The 23,734-nt window shown below is 40.7% G+C and overlaps 1 protein-coding gene and 2 long non-coding RNA genes across 3 annotated transcripts in view; 1 reads left to right on the forward strand and 2 right to left on the reverse strand.

The window, feature by feature from the left end:
* Positions 1–535: 535 nt before the first annotated feature.
* Positions 536–4,790, reverse strand: LOC147573818 (uncharacterized). The gene is made up of 3 exons (XR_015245044.1): positions 3,796–4,790; positions 3,539–3,597; positions 536–726 (listed from the first exon to the last, which is right to left on the reverse strand). It is a non-coding gene; the product is annotated as an uncharacterized LOC147573818 (long non-coding RNA).
* LOC112849249 (uncharacterized) lies at positions 3,787–22,041 on the forward strand. The gene is made up of 3 exons (XM_086690623.1): positions 3,787–3,911; positions 4,417–4,512; positions 19,060–22,041. The coding sequence occupies exons 1-3, from the start codon at positions 3,878–3,880 to the stop codon at positions 21,537–21,539; spliced, it is 2,610 nt and encodes an 869-aa protein (XP_086546749.1). The 5' UTR covers positions 3,787–3,877; the 3' UTR covers positions 21,540–22,041.
* LOC147573819 (uncharacterized) overlaps positions 6,191–23,734 on the reverse strand; it is a 51,359-nt gene continuing 33,815 nt past the window's right edge. The window contains exon 3 of the long non-coding RNA XR_015245047.1: positions 6,191–6,221. This is a non-coding gene — a long non-coding RNA (uncharacterized LOC147573819). The remainder of the gene's footprint in view (positions 6,222–23,734) is intronic.

Genomic DNA, 23,734 nt, shown 5'->3' on the forward strand with positions numbered 1-23,734 from the left:
TTCCAATTTCATTTCAATGTATTTCATTAGGTAGATTTACCGAGTGATATGCAGAAACCATCCCATTTCAACTGGAACTATCTTTCTTCTGGCAAAGTTTCTCCTTGCCTGTAGTTTCTGATGAAAGGAACAGAGGCAAAAGAAATGTGGATAGGATTAAATTTTCTTACAGTTTGCCACCCATTGATAAACACTAGATATAGGCAGAGTATGACATTGCTCAAGGAATTCACAGTTGCCTTCATGTGAATGCTTTGCCAGAGGCAAAAGGGAAGCTCAGCTTGAGGAGAGCCAGACTGCCAGTATCCTGTAAGTCTTCTGGACTATCTGAAAATGCTTTAGAAACTTCTTTTATCTCTAAGCCTCCAACTTAAAGCATGTCATCAGAGTCTCCTCAAATCCTACTGCAGCCCTTGGTGCCACAATTCCTCTCTCTGTGCTTTCATGAAAACAGCTTTTTTGACCAAAGAGGTCTCCAGAATCCTTTCTTGACCACTTGCTCCCAACCCACATCCCACCCGTTGCCACTGGACAATGAAGGCTCTCACCTTTGTGTAGTAGAGATAATGACTTCTGGGAGTGGAGGTTCTAAAACACTCGGACCTCCATCCTGTAGATTGTTAGTTTACTCCACATTCTTGATGCAAATCTATTCTTCTATTTAGTTTGTATTTTCAGAACAAGAAAAGAAGAATCCCATAGTTTACATGCTTGCACCTTCAAATCCTGAAACAGAATAGAGTAGAAATGAAGATTGAAACAAAAGCTTTCAATGAAACAGTATGTGGTGGGATCATCAAGCACAATGGTCAAGAAATAATTCTGGAGATGTTGGATGATGCAAGATAGCTTATTGGAGTCGCACAGAGACTGGACCTGTGGGCAGAGAGAGCCATACGGTGGCTTCATGAAGCTTATATGTCCTGGGGGGGAGGGGAGCTGCACGCAGTATTAGATCACAAATGTTCCTTTTATTTTTTTTTAAGTTTATTTACTTATTTTGAGAAGGAGACAGAGCACGTGAGGGGGGGGAACGGGGAAAAATTGGGAGAGAAAGAGAATCGCAAGCAGGCTCCACATACTCGGCAGCATGGAGCCCTACTGGGGGCTCAAACTCATGAACTGTGAGATCATGACCGACACCACAACCAAGAGACAGAGGCTTAACCCACTGAGCAACTCAGGAGGCCGTTCCTTTGAATTTCTGAGTGTAAAACTGCTTCTGCAGGATTTCTCTGGTGATTACCATTCAGTTCAACATTACTTATGGAGATGTATAGGCAGTCAGGAGACCCCTTAAGAATGTAGCAACCAGCACTTACTTGATGCTTATTAAAACTCTGCAGGCCCTAGGTCAGCCTTCTCTGGTGAAGGTGCACATTTTCCTGTTTGTATCCCTCATCATCCTAGATTCAGAAATAATAGCTGGTTTATGTATATCACTCAATGTGTTTCTGTTGACAGTGTGAATAAAAGACCTAAGCATCATTATCCAAAACTAGATTCATGAGTGTAATGTCATTGAAGATGTTTCTTAGTTTCCACGACCATTTTCTGCTCTTCCCTTGTTTCCTGTAGTTTGTGTGAGAGACAGGGAGATCGAGAGAACAAGTGGAGAAGGCGCAGAGAGAGAGAGGAAGAGAGAGAGACAATTTAAAAGCAGGCTCCCTGTTATCATCGCAGAGCCCATGTAGGGCGCATACACAGGAGCCTGGAGATCACAATCTCAGTCAAAATCAAAAGTCAGATGCTTAACTAACTGAGCCACCCAGGTGGCCCTCCACTCTATCACTTTTAATATGTATATAACTGCTTTCTAAATGTATGGGTGTGTGCATGAAGTGTAAAACAGGAGATCAATTTTGTGTGGACACTTTCTGGTTTCCATCATTCTTTTCAGCTTTCACACGTGTTACTAACGTTGCTTTAGGTCCTGTCTGGATATTGACCACTGTGTCATTTTAGATCAACTCTAGGTCAGATAACCCGGGTTAAAACGGAATCTCTTCCATGTACTGGATGCTTGACAAAACATCCACAGAGAAATAGAATAACCTGTTTGCTCTCATAGATGATAATTGTTTATAATTATGATTATTATTCATTTTCCATTAATTTATGAAAAATGAGTAGATGCTATCTACTAAGTAGGAAATGCTCAGAAAGACTCCTTGTTGCCTTTTTTGCTATTCTAGTAGAACCTGTGGTTATAAAACCCATTTAGTTCCAAGTACTCCATGAGTTCCTGCCTTTGAATTCTTGCTCTTTGTTATTCAAATATCTATTCCCTGGCCAATAGGCTAATGCCTTGTCAGCAATGCAGAATCTGGGGGCACTTGGGTGGCTCAGTCAGTTAAGCATCTGACTCTTGATTTCAGCTTAGGTCAGTAGCTCATGGTTCCTGAGATGGAGCCCCAAGTCAGGCTCTGCACTGTCAGTGGGGAGCCTCCTTGGGATTCTCTCTCTCTCCCTCTCTGTATCCCTCCCCCACCTGCTCTCTCTCTCACTCTCTCAAAATAAGCATATAAACTTAAAAAAAAAATAAAGCTCTTCAATGCACCATTGTGAAATTGTAATTCATATTAGAATATGCTACGTACATTGTAACACACCCAGACTTTCCATCTAAGAAATAGACACCAGGTATACTATGTGATGTGAATATAGTATTTAAAAATGTGGATGCCTTTGTTGATGCCTTCATTTTATAAATTCGCTTGAATAAACACAATATTTACACTGGTTCTTACCTCAACGTAAGAAAATAGATGAAAGCATATCATTGTGTTGAAAAAGGTCTTCCTGCAGAAAGCAGGAAACCCCTTAAGTCAGAACCAGTTTTCCCAATATACTTAAACAAACAGGAATTCACTTCTTGGTGAGTCACAGATAGAATCTATACCAGCTGGGGTTGTCACACAAAGGAAATGTGATTTTCAACAATTAAGGAGATCACAGGGAATCACTTCCAAAGCAGGGACCCCAGGAAGGGAATGGCTTCATATATAGTCAGGGTGGAGAATTAGAGGGAGAGCCCGTCACCTTATGTAAAGGTGCAGATCAGGTTACACTTGGGCCTGAAGAAAACAGTGGTATACACGGGGGCCTGGGTGGCTCAGTTGGCTGAGCATCCAGCTTCAGCTCGGGTCATGATCATGCAGTCTGTGTGCTCGAAATCTTGCGGTTTGTGAGTTCGAGCCCTGCATCGGGCTCTGTGCTGGCAGCTCAGAGCCTGGAGCCTGCTTCCAATTCTGTCTCCCTCCCACTCCTTCCCCCGCTCCTGCTCTGTCTCTCTCTCTCAAAGATAAATAAATACACATTGGAATGTTTACTTTTTGAAAGCAAGCAGTTCCATACCTACTCTGGATGTTACATAGTAAATGAGGTTTGTGCTCGCTCTTAGGTGGAGAGTTTAGTATTAATGAGGTCATGGTAACAATCCTCTCCCCGTGGTTGGCACCACTGTCTACCTACTTAGGAGTGAGTCAGGGGATGAGCTCAGACAGGGTGGGTATAAGCTCTTTCTCAGATGACATACCTTTTGTTGTATACTTTCTGTTTCCATCACAAGAGACCATGGCCCTGGGGTGTTGTTGCCTGAAGTAAAGATAAGGTTGAAAGAAGAAGTGAAATAAAATGAGGGACTAAGGGCAGTGGGTATCAACAAGTAAGCAGTGAAAGTCAGGTCTTGGGGTCCAGCTGGTGGCATTAACTCCCTCCTGCATCTTAGGTACCATTATGAATGCTGCGTATGGCTACTTGGTAACTGTGGTATTTGTTGCAGGGACTGCTGACCTTCAGGGATGTGGCCATAGAATTCTCTGAGGAGGAATGGGGATGCCTGAACCAGAGTCAGCGAGAACTGTACAGGGATGTGATGTTAGAGACCTATGGACACCTCCTCTTCTTGGGTGAGGATAACTCCTTCCAGACTTCCCAAACCACACTCGCGGGTTTGTTCCTTCCTTTGAAGACTGTCTCTTGGAAACATCCCCTTTGCATGGCTGGGATTCAGATCCCTGCAGTCAGAGAAAGAAGTAGAGTTTGTAGATATAGAGAAATACCTTCATGAGGTTTCCTTTCCAGCTGTAGATTCCCCTTCTTTACGGTGAGGTAAGAGCATCATCATCTGTAGCGAGTGGTAATTGTAAACATGGAGTGGCATAAAATGGTACTGCCCACTTAAGCTCCCAACTGCTAGTCATTCCTGTAGTGGTAGTACTTGGACGTGAGGTCATGATGTGAACATTGGAAATTCCTGTCAAGTATACTAAAGGGGCTTTTGGGCAACAGCATTCAGAAATCATTTTCTGGAATTCTACAATGTCCTCTCTCATGTACTGAGCACAGTATTGGGGTGAAAGAATCTGAGAAACAGGCATGTTCTTTTTTTTTTTTTTTTTTTCTGAAAATCAGGTCTCATTGTGTCGAAACCACACCTGCTCATTTTTTTGGAACAAAAGAGGGAGCTCTGGGATGTGAAGAGAAAGAAGACGGTAGCCTCACCAGCAGGTAGGTGGGCATGAACAAAACAGAGGACAGTGGTGATATGCAAATATTTAAAATATGGCTCAAGTAGCTCTCCTTGAATGGAAATTAGTTTGGAAGCCCAGTTTTATGTCTGTCCCACTCATAGTGGGACATCAGCTTTCCAACCCATCATACTCTTACATTCTCGAAGGATTCTTTGTTCTGCTCCAGTGATGGTCCATCACATCCACAGTGAGTGCCAGGAGACTCCCCTTGCGCGTTGAGTATCTCCAAAGTCTGAAGCTTCTCCTTTGCTTTGGAGGCCCTGGAGAATTCTCCATATTCTGAGAAATCTATTGTAAGTCATTCCCAATTTCTGTTTTCGTGAAAAATGTGTCATAGTAGTGGTGGACATAGTGGGTTTTGGTGTCCAAATCCCAGGAGCACTGGAGACAGGGATCACGTGATTTCCGGTTTATGCTTTCCAGTGTTCCTGAGGCTATACTCTTTTTTTTTTTTTATTTTAATGTTTGTTTTTGAGAGAGAGACAGAGAGAGACAGACAGACAGAGCAATTGTGGGGGAGGGGCAGAGAAAGACAGAGAGATAGAATTTGAAGCAGCCTCCAGGCTTTGAGCAGTCAGCACAGAGCTTGATGTGGGTTTCGAATTCACAGACCACAAGATCATGACCTGAGCTGAAGTTGGATGGTCAACCAACAGAGCCACCCAGGCGCCCCACTGATGCTTTAGGCTTAATCATACAACACTCAGATTCAGTAATTCCCTCAGATAAAAAAGCATTTTCTAAAATGAGAAAATCTCATGCTCTATTTCACTTCAGAAGCTTATTTTTCTTATGAATGATAATAAGAAATTTCCAATTTATGTCTTCCATTCCTCAATGGTGAAATAATTTGTCCATGTGGATTCTAATATTCCTACCAACATTAATGCCACAGGGGAACTAGAACACCGAGAACTTAGAACTCACAGACTGTCATAAAGACTCAATGGGTACGTTATTTCTCAGTAACTTGATAATTTTCATCTTTTTTCTTGTATAATAGAAACTTCCTGTGCCTTTGTCATAAATGTTTTCACCTTGCGTGGCTCTTTATGAGATTCATTTCTGACTTATTAGATGAAAATTCTGACATGGCATGTGCATCATGAGGTATGAGGTAGATCATTTGGGTTGACCTGTTGGTCTTGCAGTTTTCCTGATATCATTTAGTTACCTGTTCTCTCTTCTTCCTCCATAAGTCTCTCTAAGATGATCATTTGAATTGTTTGCCATGGAATAGTGGCTTGATATTTGAATAAAATGGTTATTTTTCTTTTGGCTGTTAGACTGTGATTTACATATTTGTTCTGGACATTTATTTCACAGCTGTCGTTCTGTGTCCTTTGAAGAACATTAGCCACCTGATCCCAGTGTCACCCATTACAGGTTCCTTATTTCCTGTGTGCTCTCTGCTGGATCCCTCCACTGGAAGGTTGATATTTTTTCTCTGTAATCATTAAGTATCATATGGGAAGATGTGCACTAATCATCTCTTTTATTCTGGAAGCTTCCTCCTTCATTTCACCTTGTTTGTTGTCTGCTTTGGAAAATGAAGGATTCCTCCTATGTTTGCTGTAGGAATTGCTGTTTAAAGTAGAGATTGTGATTGAGAGTTCTGTCCTGTAAATTTCCATTTTATTCTGCCCTCATGTCCCATAGATACTCTTCCTTATCTCTTTTCTGTTGCTGCAAGTAAAGAAAATGTGTATCACATTAGTTCAAATGCCTCAAAATTGTGAATGTAATCCAGCATAAAACATAAAGGAGACCTAGACTTTTAATGCTATAGAAGACTCAAAAACAATACCTATTCGTATTTCTTTTTTTTTAATATGAAATTTATTGTCAAATTGGTTTGCATATAACACCCAGTGCTCATCCCAACAGGGGCCCTCCTCAATACCCATCACCCACCCTCCCCTCCCTCCCACCGCCCATCAACCCTCAGTATGTCCTCAGATTTAAGAGTCTCTTATGGTTTGCCTCCCTCCTTCTCTAACCTGTTTTTTTTTTTCTTTCCCTCCCCAATGGTCCTTAGTTTCTCAGGATCCATTTCATAAGAGTGAAAATACATGGTATCTGTCTTTCTCTGTATGACTTCTTTCACTTAGCATAACACTCTCCAGTTCCATGCATGTTGCAACAAAAGGCCATATTTCATTCTTTCTCATTGCCAAGTAGTATTCCATTGTGTATATAAGCCACAATTTCTTTATCCATTCGTCAGTTGATGGACATTTAGGCTCTTTCCATAATTTGGCTATTGTTGAGAGTGCTGCTATAAACATTGGGGTACAAGTGCTCCTATGAATTAACACTCCTGTATCCCTTGGGTAAATTCCTAACAGTGCTATCGCTGGGTCATAGGGTAGCGCTAGTTTTAATTTTTTCAGGAATCTCCACACTGTTTTCCAGAGCGACTGCACCAGTTTGCATTCCCACCAACAGTGCAAGAACGTACCCGTTTCTGCACATCCTCGCCAGCATCTATAGTCTCCCGATGTGTTCATTTTAGCCACTATGACTGGCGTGCGGTGGTATCTGAGTGTGGTTTCCCTGATGAGGAGTGACGTTGAGCATCTTTTCATGTGCCTGTTGACCATCTGGATGTCTTCTTTAGAGAAGTGTCTATTCATGTTTTCTGTCCATTTCTTCACTGGATTTTTTGGTTTTTGGGTGAGGAGTTTGGGGAGTTCTTTTTAGATTTTGGATGCTAGCCCTTTGTCTCATATATCATTTGCAAATATCTTTTGCCATTCCATTGGTTGCCTTTTTGTTTTGTTGATTGTTTCCTTTGCTGTACAGAAGCTTTTTATCTTCATGAGGTCCCAATAGTTCATTTTTGCTTTTTATTCCCTGGCCTTTGGGGATGTGTCAAGTAAGAAATTGCTGCGGCTGAGGTCAGAGAGGTTTTTCCCTGCTTTCTCCTCTAGGGTTTTGATGGTTTCCTGTCTCACATTCAGGTCCTTCATCCATTTTGAGTTTATTTTTGTGAATGGTGTGAGAAAGTGGTCTAGTTTCAACCTTCTGCATGTTGCTGTCCAGTTCTCCCAGCACCATTTGTTAAAGAGACGGTCTTTTTTTCCATTGGATATTCTTTCCTGCTTTGTCAAAGATTAGCTGGCCATATTTTTGTGGGTCTAGTTATGGGGTTTCCATTCTATTCCATTGGTCTATGTGTCTGTTTTTGTGCCAATACCATGCTGTCTTGATGATGACAGCTTTGTAGTAGAGGCTGAAGTCTGGGATTGTGATGCCTCCCGCTTTGGTCTTCTTCAACAATATTACTTTGGCTATTCGGGGTCTTTTGTGGTTCCATACAAATGTTAGGATTGCTTGTTCTAGTTTCAAGAAGAATGCTGGTGCAATTTTGATTGGGATTGCATTGAATGTGTAGATAGCTTTGGGTAGTATTGACATTTTGACAATATTTATTCTTCCAATCCATGAGCATGGAATGTTTTTCCATTTCTTCATATCTTCTTCAATTTCCTCCATAAGCTTTCTATAGTTTTCAGGATACAGATATTTTACATCTTTGGTTAGGTTAATCCGACGTATTTTATGCCTCTTCGTGCAATTGTGAATGGGATTAGTTTCTTTATTTGCCTTCTGTTGCTTCATTATTCGTGTATAAGAATGCAACTGATTTCTGTACATTCATTTTGTATCCTACGACTTTGCTGAATTCATGTATCAGGTCTAGCAGACTTTTGGTGGAGTCTATCATGGGTTTTCCATGTGTAGTATCATGTCATCTGCAAAAAGTGAAAGCTTGACTTCATCTTTGTCAATCCTGATGCCTTTGATTTCCTCTTGTTTTCTGTGTGCTGATGCTAGCACTTCCAACACTATGGTAAACAACAGCGGTGAGAGTGGACATCCCTGTCGTGTTCCTGATCTCAGGGAGAAAGCACTCAGTTTTTCCCCATTAAGGATGATATTAGCTGTGGGCTTTTCATAAATGGCTTTTATGATGTTTAAGTGTGTTCTTTCTATCCTGACTTTCTCAAGGGTTTTTATTAAGAAAGGATGCTGAATTTTGTCTAACGCTTTTTCTGCCTCTATTGACAGGATCCTATGGTTCTTATTTTTTCTTTTACTAATGTGATGTATCACGTTGATTGATTTGCGAATGCTGAACCAGCCCTGCTGCTCAGGAATGAATCCCAGTTGATCATGGTGAATCATTCTTTTTATATGCTGTTGAATTCGATTTGCTAGTATCTTATTGAGAATGTTTTCTTTTATATTCATCAGGGATATTGGGCTGTAGTTCTCTTTTTTTACTGGGTCTCTGGTTTAGGAATCAATGTAATGCTGGCTTCATAGAATGAGTCTGGAAGTGTTCCTTCCCTTTCTACTTTTTGGAGTAGCTTGAGAAAGATAGGTATTATCTCTGCTTTAAATGTCGGGTAGAATTCCCCTGGGAAGCCATCTGGCCCTGGACTCATATTTGTTGGGAGGTTTTTGATAACTGATTTGATTGCTTCGCTGGTTATGGGTCTGTTCAAGCTTTCAATTTCTTCCTGTTTGAGTTTGGAAGTGTGTGGGTGTTTAGGAATTTGTCCATTTCTTCCAGGTTGTCCAGTTTGTTGGCATTAGATTTTCATAGTATTCCCTGATAACTGCTTGTATTTCTGAGGGATGGGTTGTAATAAATCCATTTTCATTCATGATTTTATCTATTTGGGTCATCTCCCATTTCTTTTTGAGAAGCCTGGCTAGAGGCTTCTCAATTTTGTTTATTTTTTCAAAACACCAACTCTTGGATTCATTGATCTGCTCTACTGTTTTTTTAGATTCTATATTGTTTATTTCTGCTCTGATCTTTATTATTTGTCTTCTTCTGCTGGGTTTGGGGTGTCTTTGCAGTTCTGCTGCTGTTTCCTTTAGGTGTGCTGTTATATTTTTGGGGGGGAATTTTCTTGTTTCTTGAGATAGGTCTGGATTGCCATGTATTTTCCTCTGAGGACTGCCTTCGCTGCATCCCAGACGGTTTGGATTGTTGTATTTTCATTTTCATTTGTTTCCATATATTTTTGAATTTCTTCTCTAATTGTCTGGTTGGCCCATTCATTCTTTAGTAGGGTGTTCTTTAACCTCCATGCTTTTGGAGGTTTTCCAGACTTTGTCCTGTGGTTGATTTCAAGCTTCATAGCATTGTGGTCTGAAAGTGGGCATGGTATGATCTCAATTCTTGTATACTTATGAAGGGTACAGTGTTTAATTTAAAGTCTAGTTTGTCTGATATAAGTATGGCTACTCCAGCTTTCTTTTGAGTTCCAGTAGCATGATAGATAGTTCTCCATCTCCTCACTTTCAGTCTGAAGGTGTCCTTAGGTCTAAAATGAGTCTCTTGTAGATAGCAAATAGATGGGTCTTGTTTTGTTTTGTTTTATTTTGTTTTGTTTTGTTTTCCATTCTGTTACCCTATGTCTTTTGGTTGGAGCATTTAGTTCATTTACATTCAGTGTCATTATAAAAAGATATGGGTTTAGAGTCACTGTGATGTCTGTAGGTTTCATGCTTGTAGTGATGTCTCTGGACTTTGTTTCACAGGATCCCCCTTTGGATCTCTTGTAGGGCTGGTTTAGTGGTGATGATTTCCTTCAGTGTTTGTTTGTTTCGGAAGAACTTTATCTCCTTCTATTCTAAATGACAGACTTGCTGGATAGAGGATTCTCAGCTGCATTTTTTTTCTGTTCACCACATTGAAGATTTCCTGCCATTCCTTGCTGGCCTGCCAAGTTTCAGTAGATAGATCCGTCACGAGTCTTATTGGTCTCCCTTTATATGTTAGAGTATGTTTATCCCCAGTTGCTTTCAGAATTCTCTCTTTATCCTTGTATTTTGCCAGTTTCACTATGATATGTCATGCAGAAGATTGATTTAAGTTACGTCTGAAGGGAGTTCTCTGTGCCTCTTGGATTTCAATGCCTTTTTCCTTCCCCAGATCAGGGAAGTTTTCAGCTATGATTTCTTCAAGTACACCTTCAGCACTTTTCCCTCTCTTCCTCCTGTGGAATCCCAAGTATGCGTATATTATTGCGTTTCTTCATTTCACTTAGTTCTCTAATTTTCGCTCATACTGCTGGATTTTTTTATCTTTTTCTCAGTTTCCTCTTTTTCCATAATTTTATCTTGTAATTCACCTATTCTCTCCTCTGCCTCTTCAATCTGAGCTGTGGTCACCTCCATTTTAATTTGCACCTCATTTATAGCATTTTTTAGCTCCTCCTGTTGCTTAGTCCCTTGATCTCTGTAGCGATATAGTCTCTGCTGTCCTCTATAGTTTTTTCAAGCCCAATGATTAATTTTATGGCTTTTATTTTATTTTATTTTATTTTATTTATTTATTTATCAACGTTTATTTAATTTTTGAGACAGGGAGAGACAGCATGAATGGGGGAGGGTCAGAGAGAGAGGGAGACACAGAATCTGAAACAGACTCCAGGCTGTGAGCTGTCAGCACAGAGCCCACGTGGGGCTCGAACTCACAGACCCCAAGATCATGCCCTGAGCCGAAGTCGAATGCTTAACCGACTGAGCCATGCAGGCACCCCTATTTTTTTAAATTCATTTTCTATTATATTGCTTAAATCGTTTTTGATCAGTTTGTTAGCTGTCATTACTTCCTGGCGTTTCTTTTGAGGAGAATTCTTCCATTTTGTCATTTTGGATTGTCCCTAGAGTGGCACAGAACTGCAGGGCTCTTCCCCTGTGCTGTCTGGGGTACCTTGTGTTGGTGGGCAGGGTCGCAGTCAGACCCGATGTCTGCCCCCAGCCCACCGCTGGCCCACAGTCAGACTGGTGTGTACCTTATCTTCCCCTCTCCCAGGGGCAGGACTCACTGTGGAGCGGTGTGGCCCCTGTCTGGACTACTTCCTCACTGCCAGGCTTGTGGTGCTTCCTCTGTGGGATCTGGCGTATTAGCCAGGGTGGATCCGCCCGGTACACAGGGGCTGGAGGGGCAGGCTCAGCTCACCTGCATTTGGTGCTCCAAGGTCCGCTGTGGGAGGGGCCCTGCAGCACTGGGAGGGAGGCAGACCCTTTGGAGGGATGGTTGCATAGAAGCACAGTGTCGGTGTTTGTGCGGTTCAAGCAAGTTCTGTGATGGGAACTGGTTCCCTTTGGAATTTCGGCGGGTGGATGGGCGAGGGAGTTGGCGCTGGCCAGCACCTTTGTTCCCTGGTGAGCTGAGCTCTGTCCTCCAGAGTTCAACAACTCTTCCTCCCATTATCTTATAGCCCTTCTGCTCTCCGAGCAGAGCTGTTGACTTATAACGTTCCAGATGTTATGTCCCGCTTGGCTGTCAGAAAACACTCGGTACGGCCCGTCTGCATTTGCAAGTCAGACTGGGGGCTCTGCGTGGCAGGGCAGGCTACCCCTCCACTGCCCCCGCTCCCTCCCACCAGTCCGTGTAGTTTGCACCGCCTCTCCGCCCTTCCTACCCTCTTCTGTGGGCCGCTTGTCTACGCTTGGCTCCAGAGAGTCCATTCTGCTAGTCTTCTGGCGGTTTCCTGGGTTATTCAGGCAGATGGGTTATTCCACCCAGATGTGGGTGGAATCTAAGTGATCAGCAGGACGTGGTGAGCCCAGCATCTCCTACACTGCCATAGTCCCCTCCTGTCCTCCTCTGTATTTCTGAGTTTGTGTGTTTGTGGTGTATTTGCAAGTCACAAAAACCTTTCTCCACAAATAGATGTATAATCTGTATGTCACTGAAAACATTACTTAGTTTCAGGGAGAGTAAACATTTTTTATTCTATCACTTTTATTCTTTTGTATTCAATTGGTAATTTTTGTATTTTATATGGAATCTTCACTTTTCTCTTTGTTACTTAGTTTCATGGTTTTAATATATTTGCATTAACATCACCACGTTGAAACTTTCAGCAAACTTACTTTTAGGATTGTCTCTGTAGAATGGTTGGTGTGTTCCTCGTAGATGAATTTAAAGTCAGATAATCTGGATAAAGACCCATATTATACTATTATTGCAATTTTGCCAGATATTCTTTTGGAAGATGAAAAACAACACTATTGTTCTCATAGATTACTGGAATAGATGGGTGAATTCATGCAAAACTGTTAGAATGGTCTGTACTGTGTAGTAAGTGTTTAAGGAGAATGTTTGCTTCTGTTCATGATATGAAGCTTAGTAATTTCCTCATTATTCTTCAAGTTCAAAGTCCTCCATGATTTCTTCTTGTGTTTTTTTTTTTTTCTTGGAATATAGAAGTGTGGTTCTTGAAGTGAAGATGTTGGCATGAGTTTCAGATTTGTGAGAAATGTAGAAACTCAGACCCCACGTAAAAATCGAAATCAGAATGTGAGTTTTAAGAAGATGCTCTGTTCGTTTTCATACGTCACACTGACAATGTCACATTGACATTGAAGTGCACGCGTAGCTCACCATCACTTTTTTATTATTCTGTGTCTGTTTTCTTCTGTAGTACATTATTTTGACAACTGATTTTGTCGTATGTTGTAAATTAGGAAGTTTGGTGCCACCAGAATACTCTTTATGTTTCAAGATTGTTGTGGGTATATATTATCCTGCCATACCCATGTGAATGTTCCATTTGGTTGTGATCTTTCTGCCAAAAATGTCACTGGGAATTTGATGGAGGTCGCATGAAATCAGTAGATCACTTTGAGTATAGTGACAGTTGGATAATTTGAAGTATTCCAATGTAAGAACATGGATATGTTTTCACTTACTTCTTTCAATTCCTTCACAATATTTTATAGTTTTCTCTGCACCAGTTTTGACCTCTAGCATTATGTAGAGTCTTAAGTAGTTTATTCTTTGTGATGCTACTGTAACTGTAATTATATTTTGCGGGGGACTGTTTTTTGTTGTGTATAAGCCATGAATTCTTATTTGTTGGGTTTGTGATCTCCAATTTTGTAAAATTCACTTGAGTTTTAGCAGGTTTTTCAAAATGAGGATTCTTTAGGGGCACTTGGGTGGCTCAGTTGGTGGAGTGTCTGACTGTTGATTTTGGCTCAGGTCATGACCCCAGGGTCATGGGATCCAGCCCTGCCTCAGGCTCTACACCTAACATGCAGCTTGCTTGAGAGTCTCTGCCTCCCTGTGCCCATAACCTACTTGCACACACACTGTCTCAAAAGATAATAATTTAAAATTAAAAAAATAGGGATTCTTCGGAGAAGATGATAGTATCGTGACAGACTAGGAGTACCCTACCCTCATCACATCCCACAAACACATCCAGCTAACCACCAAACCATCCTATGTATCCCAAAAAGCAACCTTAAGACTGACAGAGGAATTACCCAGCTGATGAGAGAGAAGAGGCACATTGAAGATTGTAGGAAGTATAGAGATTTGGCTGGGGGAGCAACAGATTATAGTGCTGCTGAACGTAGGGAACTGTGGTTGTGGAGAAGGATGAGAGAGAGTGGAGCCCAAAGAAGAATGCACAAGGAGAACATTTCCCTAATGTCATTGTCTTGGAAAAGGAGAAGGCCTGCATTTTGTGCTTTCTTACAAACAGTGTGGCTTCAAGCCTTGAGTTTTGAAGTCGGCGGGCTTAGCTTGGAAAGATCCAGGAGGGTACTGCCCTGTCCTGGACAGAAGGTAGGTTCACAACCAGGGGGTAGACAGCATGGAAACAGCGATGTGAAGAGCATTTGGGGCACAGATGAGTGAGATTATTTGATATTCTAGGGGCCCTTCAATGAGGTGCATCATGGGGAACAAAGGAGCTGATTTGTTCCATTTCCTTCCCATGTTCCTCAGCATGAACACAGAGCACCCTGAGAGAAAGGGCTCAGCGGGGACACTGGCTGCCTGCCTTGCTTACAACAAGCCCCAAGCCCCTATGCTCTGGTGGAACTGCCCTTCTCAGTCAAGCCTGACTCAATCCCAGCAAGGTTGGCCCCTACCTCAGGGGACCTGCATAATCTGCTGCCCACACCACATGTGACCACACAGTTCTGCATGGCCTCAGTTCTGGTGGAGTTGATGTCCGGTCTCATCTCACAAGCAGACCACAGCATAAGCAGTCAAAACTCGCCCCATTGAGGACAGGGTCCAAACACTGGCAGGAGAGCTTCTGCACACCACTGGCGTCAAAGATAGAGCAGGAGACATAACTGGCTATTTTAACATACACAGGGTGGTGGAGATGTAGACAAAATGCCAAGATGGAAGAATTTATCCAAAATGAAACAAAAAGATTTGGCCTTGGCCAGAGGTTTCAGTGAAACACTGTATCAGTAACATTCCAAATGGAAAATTGAAGGCAACTATCATAAGTATACTCACTGAGCTTGTGAAAAGAAGACAGCAGTGAGGCTCTGACTATAGAGATAAGAGGCTTAGCAAAGGAAGAGTGACGTAAAATGCAATAAATGAGATGAGAAATGCACTTGACTCAATGAACAGCATGTTGGAAGAATGAGAGCAGCAAATTGGTGGCCTTAAACACAAAATAATAGAAAATAGTGAAACTTAAGGACGAGAGAGACAAGAGAGACAGAGTAGAATTATGCAATATGAAATAGCCTTAGGAAATCAGGGATTCCCTCAAAAGTGATAAGATTTATATTACAGGGTCACAGAAGAAGATGAGAAAGGGGGTCAGAAAAGTTACTTCAGGGAATAATAGAAGAAATCATCCCTAATCAGTTGAAGGAAACAGACCTGAAGATTCAGGAGGCATAGAACTCCATCAAAATCACCTAAAGGAGGCCAACACCAAGACATCTTGGAATCCAATTAGCAAACTATGGTGATAATGACAAAATCTTAAAAGCAGCAACACAGGGGAAGTATTTTACCCATCCTGAAAAGCATAAGGACAGCTCAAGATTTCTCAACAGAAACTTGGCAACCCTGAGGGAGGGACATGATAGATTCAAAAGGCTGAATGGGTAAAATAGGCAGCCAAGAACAGTCTATCCAGGAAGACTATCATTCAGACTAGAGGAGAGAGAGAGATTTCCAGTCAAACAGAAACTAAAGGAGTTTGTGACCACTGGAACAGCCCTCCAAGACATGTTTAAGGATAGTCTTTGACTTCAGAGGAGAGACCAAAAGTGAGAAAGACAAGAGAGTATCAGAAAACAATCTCCAGAAACAATGCCAAAAGTAATAATAAAATGGCAGCAAATAGGTATCTAGTCAATGATTCCTTTGAAGGGAAATGTACTATGCACTCCAATCAAAACACATAGCGTGTCTGAATGGATTAAAAAAAACCCAAACCGATTAATCTGCTGTCTACAAAAGACTCAATTTAGACCTGAAGTTGTCTGCCAGTTGAAAGTGAGGGGCTAGAGAAACGTTATCATGCAAATGGACGTCAAAAGAAGGCCAGTGTAGCAATATTTATATTCAACAAACTAGCCTTTTTTTGTTCTTGTATTGTGGTTATCTCCTCTTGGGTACCAGGGTAATGCCAGCCACCTAGAATGATTTTCAATGGGTTCCCTGTATTCTATTATTTGTAGAATTTTGATGAATTTTATCAGCAATTGCTTTTTTAAAAAAATATAACGTTCTCCATTACCTTTTTAATAACTATTTATTTTGAGAGGAGAGATAAGAAGGAAGAGGTAAGGAGAGATAGAGATAGAGAGCATCCCAAGAAGGGTGCCCACTATCAGTGCAGAGCCCAGTGTGGGGCTGGAACTCACAAAGTGAGATCATGACCTGAGCCAAAACCAACAGTTGCATGCTAAACCAACTGAGCCACCGGGGCATCCAAGGAATTACTTGTTTAAAAGTTTGGTCCAGTGACCAGTGAAGGCATGTGGTCTTGGTCTTTTCCAAATTGTCTAATATGTTAGTGTATGTTTGCTTTAGGAATCGTTTCTCACACTATATGTTTCTGTGTGTAACTGTTGCCTCGTTTTCTTTTCCATTTTTCTTTTTCATTGGTGGGGTTTTTTTTTTTCACTGTAAATATATTTAAAGTATGGTCAAGTTTGTTTGTTGTATTGGAGAAACGGAATTACTTTCAATGTTATGTTATTGTTTATTTGGGTCTTCATTTTACTTCTTTCTTATTTTTCTTTAGCATTTCCTTTGACAGAATTTTAGCTAAATTTTTCATTCTTTTGTTGATTGAGGTGTAATAAAAGAAAAAGGTGAAATACAATAATTAACTCAGTCATTCATAGCATAAAAAATTGAAAGTGGAGTGTCTAGTAGAAAAATGAGGAAAAAATGAATAATAATGATTACCAAAAAAAAAAGTTTCCTTGGATTTTGTATAGATAATGCCATCCTCTAACAGCTATAATTTTGCTTTTTCTCTTCCAATTTGTTTCCATTTTAGAATTGTTTTAAGTTTATTTATTTTGAGAGAGTGGGAGTCAGGAGAAGCTGAGAGAAAGGGAGAGAGAGAGAGACAGAGTGAACCCCAACAGGCTCTGTGCTGTCTGCATGGAGCCTGATGTGGGGCTCAAACTCACATAGTGCCAGGTTGAAAACCAAGAGTCAGACAATTAAGTGAGCCAAGCAAGCGCCCCCAATTTGGTTTCCTTTTATGTATTTTTTTCCTAATTGTTCTGAATAGTGCCAGTACTGTGTGGAATGGACATGGGAAAGTTGCTTCAATATCTTATTTGTGATCCTATAGGAGGAGCTTTTGGCCTTCTCATCGATTATGTTGGATTTCAGCTTTGCACACATACATGATCTTTATTAGGATGAAGTAGTTTCCTTGGATTCTTCCTTATTGAGTATCTTTAATCATGAAATGGTGTCCAATATGCTCACTTTCTGTCCTGTATCAATTAAGATAATCCTCTCTTTGTGATCTTTAGTCTGTAATGTGCAGTCCCAACTCGATAGTTTTCCATATGGTATAACACTCTTGAATTTCAGGAAGAATTCCCAGTTGATTATGTCGTAAAATGTGCTTTTGATTCAGTTTGTTTTTCATTTGTTTATTTGTTTTGAGAGGGAGAGGAAGGAAGAGGACAATGGGAGGGGCACAGAGTGAGGAGGAAAGAGGATCCCAAGCAGGTTTTTCAGTTTGTAATGAGCTGGACATGGGGCCTGATCTCACGACTGAAGTCATGACCTGAGCTGAAGTCAAGGGTCGGGTGCTTCACCAACTTAGGCTCCCAGGCTCCCCTATTTGCTTACTTTTATGGTGGACGTTGCATGAATATTCCCCACAGATGGTCATTCATAGTCTTCTATACTTGTAGCATCTTCCTTCAGCTTTGATAACCTGTTAAAGCTGGTATGATCAAGGGTTTTCATAATCTCCCTTCTCTTCACTCCCTAGAAATGTCTGGGGAGATTTCAAGTACTTTGTCATGTGTGTCTATGAATTATTCTGTGAATTCATCTGACATAACAGTTTTCCTTGCTGGGAGTTTATTTTTTTTTATTTATTTTTAATTAAAAAACATTTTTACTGTTTTTATTTATTTTTGAGACAGGGAGAGACAGAAAGAGACAGAGCATGAGCAGGGGAGGGGAGGAGAGAGAGGGAGGCACAGAATCCGAAGCAGGCTCAAGGCTCTGACCTGTCAGCACAGAGCCTGATGAGGGGCTTGAACTCACACACTGTGAGATCATGGCCTGAGCTGAAGTCTGATGCTTACCCACCTGAGCCACCCAGGCGTCCCATTGGGACTTTAGTTATTACAGTGTTAATGTACTTAGTAGTTGTAGATCTGTTGACTTTTTTCTTTTTCTTTTTTCTTTTCTTTTTTTCTTTTTTTGAGTGTGAGAGTCAGTGAGTAGGAGAGAATGCAGAGGGAGAGATAGAGAGAATCTTAAAAAGGCTTCGTGCTTAGGGTAGAGCCTGATACGGGTGTCCATCACATGACCCTAAGATCATGACCTGAGCCAAAATCAAGAGTTGGATGCTCAACCGACTAAGCCACCCAGGTTCCTCTTTCATTACATTTATTTCTCCATGATGATGTCAGGTAGGATATACCTTATTTGAAATAGGTACTTTTTTTTTTTTTTTGGATACCTATTTGTTAGCATGTAATTATCCTTTTTCCCAATTATGATTACTTTTATTTCTGTGATATCACATGTACTGTGTCTTGTTTTAGTTCTTCACTTCTGATTTTAGGTGAACTTCAATTTTTCATCCTTACTTGATGGTGTTATAGGTCTGTGAAATTTTTGGGTTACTTCTGAAAACAAACTCGTCCTGTTGTTTTATTCCTACTTTTGCTATATCGTATTTTCCTAATTTCTGTTTGACTTTTAAATTAACTGTGCTTCCTTCTAAATTTTGGCTCATAGGGTAATTTCCTGATTCTTTGTGACACAGGAATATGATTTGTGCTACACCATTAAACAACTACAGAATGATCTATTAGGCTACGTTTTCACGTTGTCTGTAAGTTTCTGTGTCAAGGAAGAATGAAGTCCCGATGAATCCTTCTCAACCATCTTCCTGACATTCCAGACTGATTTGAAGGTTGTATATTAGAAGTTGTCAGTACCTTCATGTGAGAGTAGTAATTGGAATGATGTCCCTTTTTTTTGTTATTTGCTATCTTTCAGCTGTATCTTCACATGGCAGCCAGAGCTTCCTGCCAAAGGCATGCATAGAAGCCTCTTCCCAAAATGTGTCACTGGGTACATGGAAACATCATGCCCTTGAGAATTTACACGTAATGATAAACTGGGACAGTGGTAGAAAGAATGAAGCACATCAGAAGTTTCATGAAGGACGTGGTCCAAATGAGACGACTGCCCATAGTAAGAACCTCATGGCCCCAAGTGGTGAAGGACATAAAACATCTTGGAAAACCGCCCTTTTTACATCCACTATTTGTGCAAAGCAGTGTGCATCTGTAAGCAGAAGTTCCAATCAAACATGCAAACATACATATTTGTGCAAAGAAAATTTGGAACATTTGGAAAGTTACCTCATCCACACTGAAAACAATGCTGTGAACCATTGTGAAAGTGGGATTGGATTGACCTTTCAGTCAAATATTTCTAAAACTCAGACATTCAAAAATGAAGATAAAAGACCTAGGACGTCTCAATTTGGGAGGTACTTCACAGAGGAGGTGACCCTGCAACATTACCAGAGTATTTTCAACGGAGCTACACTGGCTCAATACAGTGAATCTGAGACACAGTCTAACCAGGGCTCTCATGTTAGCAAACGTCTGAGGACTCTGCAAGAAAACCATTTTGAATCTAACAAAGGTGAGGAAGTGTTTTATCCAAACTCCAAATATACCAATAGTAAGAGTACACAGAGGGGAGAAATTACTTCTAAATATGATGAATGTGGGAAAGCTCTGAAGCAGTCCTCCAGTATTGCTGATCATCAGAGGATTCATGGGGGTGGAAACCCATACACATATAGTGAATCTGGGAACATGTGTAATCAATCATTAAGCCTAAATACATATAAGACAAGTGGTACTGGAGAGAAAAGGTACATCGGCAAGGAATGTGGCAAAACCTTTGACAGGCACTCGACACTATCTCAACATCAGCAAAGGCATACTGCAAAGAAAATTGACAAATGTGAAGAAAGTGGTCAAACCTTTAAGGATGGGTCATCACTCCATGCAGACAGGCGAATCTGTACTGCACAGAAACCTTACAAATGTCAACAATGTGGCAAGGCCTTTAGCCAGCAATCATTGCTTATTCAGCATCAAAGAATCCACACTGGAGAGAAACCTCACAAATGTCAAGAATGTGGCAAGGCCTATAACCAGCAATCATCCCTTACTAAGCATCGCAGAATACATACTGGAGAGAAACCTTACAAATGTCAAGAATGTGGCAAGGCCTTTAGCCACCGATCATCCCTTCCTCAGCATCACAGAATACATACTGGAGAGAAACCTTACAAATGCCAAGAATGTGGCAAGGCCTTTAGCCACCGATCATCCCTTCTTCAGCATCACAGAATACATACTGGAGAGAAACCTTACAAATGTCAAGAATGTGGCAAGGCCTTTAGCCACCGTTCATCCCTTACTCAGCATCACAGAAGGCATACTGGAGAGAAATCTTACAAATGTCAAGAATGTGGCAAGGTCTTTCCCCAGCAATCATCCCTTAGTCGACATCACAGAATTCATACTGGAGAGAGACCTTACAACTGTCAAGAATGTGGCAAGGCCTTTAACCACCCATCATCCCTTACTCAGCATCACAGAATCCATACTGGTGAGAAACTTTACCAATGTCAAGAATGTGGAAAAGCCTTTAACTGTTCCTCACAACTTACTGAACATCACAGAGTTCATACTGGAGAGAAACCCCACAAATGTAAAGAATGTGGCAAGGCCTATAAAGCGTACTCACAGCTTACTCAACATCACATAATTCATACCGGAGAGAAACCTTACAAATGTAAAGAATGTGGTAAGGCCTTTAGCAGATACTCAACCCTTTTTCTACATCGCATAATTCATACCGGACAGAAACCTTACCAATGTAACAAATGCAGCAAAACCTTTAATTTACCTTCAAGGCTTACTCAACATCACAGAATCCATACTGGAGAGAAACCTTACCAATGTCAAGAATGTGGTAGAGCCTTTTTGCGGCAATCATCCCTTACTCGGCATCACAGAATGCATACGGGAGAGAAACCTTACAAATGTCAAGAATGTGGAAAGGTCTTTAGCCAGCGAAGAACACTTACTCAGCATCATGTAATTCATACTGGAGAGAAACCTTACAAATGTCAAGTGTGTGGCAAGGTCTTTAGCCAGCAAGCATCCCTTAGTCAGCATCAGAGAATTCATAGTGGAGAGAAACCTCACAAATGTCAAGAATGTGGCAAGGCCTTCAGGTTGAAGTCAAACCTTAATTACCATCACAAAATTCATACTGGAGAGAAACCCTTCCAATGTCAACAATGTGGCAAAGCCTTTAGGATTAAGTCAAACCTTAAAGTCCATCACAGAATTCACACTGGAGAGAAACCTTACCAATGTCAGATATGTGGCAAGGGCTTTACCAAATGCTCAGAACTTCATCAACATCGCAGAATTCATACTTGAGCCACACTTACCAATGCACCGTGTGCAAAAGGTTTTAATCACCAATCATCCTTTATTCAAGATTACAGATATCATCTTGGAGCAAATGTTACAGAGTTTAAGACTGTGAAGGAATTTTTCCCCCACTTTTTAAAAAGTTTTTCTTCAATAGAATGAGTGGGAGGGTGCAGAGGCAGACACACACACAGAATGAAAAGCAGGTTCCAGGCTCCGAGGTTTCGGCACAGACAGCTCAGAGCCTGATACAGGGCTCAAACCCATAAACTGCTATATCACGACATGAGGTGAAGCTGGATGCTTCACCGACTGAGCCACCCAGGCACCCCAAGACTGTGAGAGAACTTTTAAGGAGGGCTCAACACTACTCCACATCACAGAATCCACATTGAGGATTAACGATACCCAAGTAAACAATGTGGCAAGACTTTAACCAATGCAAATCCCTGATTTTTTGTCAGAGAATGTGTTATAGAGATGATTTTACACAAAAAAAAAAAGAATCTGGGAAGCCCTTTAATGGTGCTCAAGCCTCATTCCACACCACCAAATTCATACTTGAGAGACACCTTACAATTGTAGAGAATGTGGTGAAACGTTTCACTTGGCTCAAGCCCTACTCACCATCACATTGTTCATACATAGGACGAACATTGCAAATGTGATGAATGTGGCACACCCCTCGGTGCACGTCCTAACGTATTCAACATCATAATTCCCATATCAGAGGAAATCTCTAAAATGTGAATTGAATGACAAAGCTTTCAGCTGGAATTCAATCCTTATTCAATATCTCTAAATGCATGCTGAGTTGAAACCATACAAACCTAATGCATGAGGAAATCCCTTCTTCATAAATACACCATTTGGAAAACATCAGAGAGTACCAATAGGAAAGTAAGTTGAAAGAAAAGTACGTTTAAAAACATATGTAACTGAATATAAAATGTCAACACGTGTCACAGGATCACAGCAGAAAGCAATAAGTCAGTGTATTCAGACATTACATCAAAATACTTATTAGAAGGAATCATACAAAGTTAAACATTTAGATAATGTATATGCTATTATGCTTTAAATGATAAAAGGGATGGATTTTTGCATAGGTATAATCTCAATGTTTTTACATTAACCTTTTTAAGATTTGCGACTAGTAAACATCAATATACTTCTTATTCTGAAATCACTTCAGAAAATTCATTTATTCCTAGTGGGTGTGTGAATGTACGCGGCTGAGTGTTGCTACATCAATGATATGAGTTCCCTTCTTTCTTAGGTGGAACTCATACATATGTAATTTTCCATGGAAGGTGAAGAAGAGTTGAATCAAATCTAAATGGAGATACTTTCTGTGCCTCTAACCTTGCTGTAATTATCATGAAAGAGGTGTTCAGGACACCATTGTCCATTTATTTCAACTACAAGTGTGTATTACAAATAAAAAGTTGTACTAAATGGTCTTTAAGGGAAAGAGGGTCAGTCCACTGAAAAACGTGATGCAGGTTCCTCATAGCAATAGTTACAAGTACAGAATATCAACTGATGTGATTGAAAGGAAGAAATGTTCACAGATGTCAGAAAGAGAAGAGCAAAACCTTCCTAAGATGGCTAGGATTCTACATTCACATGTTTGAAGAATCACCTCAGGCCTGAAAGAATTTCAGTAGGCAAAATTAAGCTGTACATAATTTAAAATAGAATGTCATGTCTTCTGAGTCCTCATGGTAACCACCAAGCAAAACTGTTAATTGATACCCAAAAGATAAAGAGAGAAGAATGAAGGTTTACTATTCTTGAAAATCATCAGATCACAAAGGTAAAGAGAAAATGGAGAAGAAAGGGAGCAAGAAGTCTAAAGCAGCCAGAAAACCATGAGAAGAAGGACAACAGTAACTCCATGCCTGGATCAATACTTCCTTTAAATATAAAGGGACTAAATTCCCCAATCAAAAGATAGAGATTGTCTGACTGGAAAGAAATCCAAGACCCAATGCTATGCTGCCTTCATGGGATTCCCATCTGCTTTCAGAACACACTCAGCCAGAAAGTGCAAATATTCAAAACGATATTGCATGCCATTGGAAACCCAAAGAAATGGGGTAGCTATGCTTCAGACAAAGTAGACTTGAATGCAAGGACTATAATAAGACACGGCAAAGGTCAGTATTAAACAAACGGGTCAGTTTGTGCAGAGTTTT

The sequence above is a fragment of the Puma concolor genome, chromosome E2, assembly GCF_028749965.1.
Source record: "Puma concolor isolate L17-30 chromosome E2, mPumCon1.1.hap2, whole genome shotgun sequence".
Taxonomy (NCBI): Eukaryota; Metazoa; Chordata; class Mammalia; order Carnivora; family Felidae; genus Puma; species Puma concolor.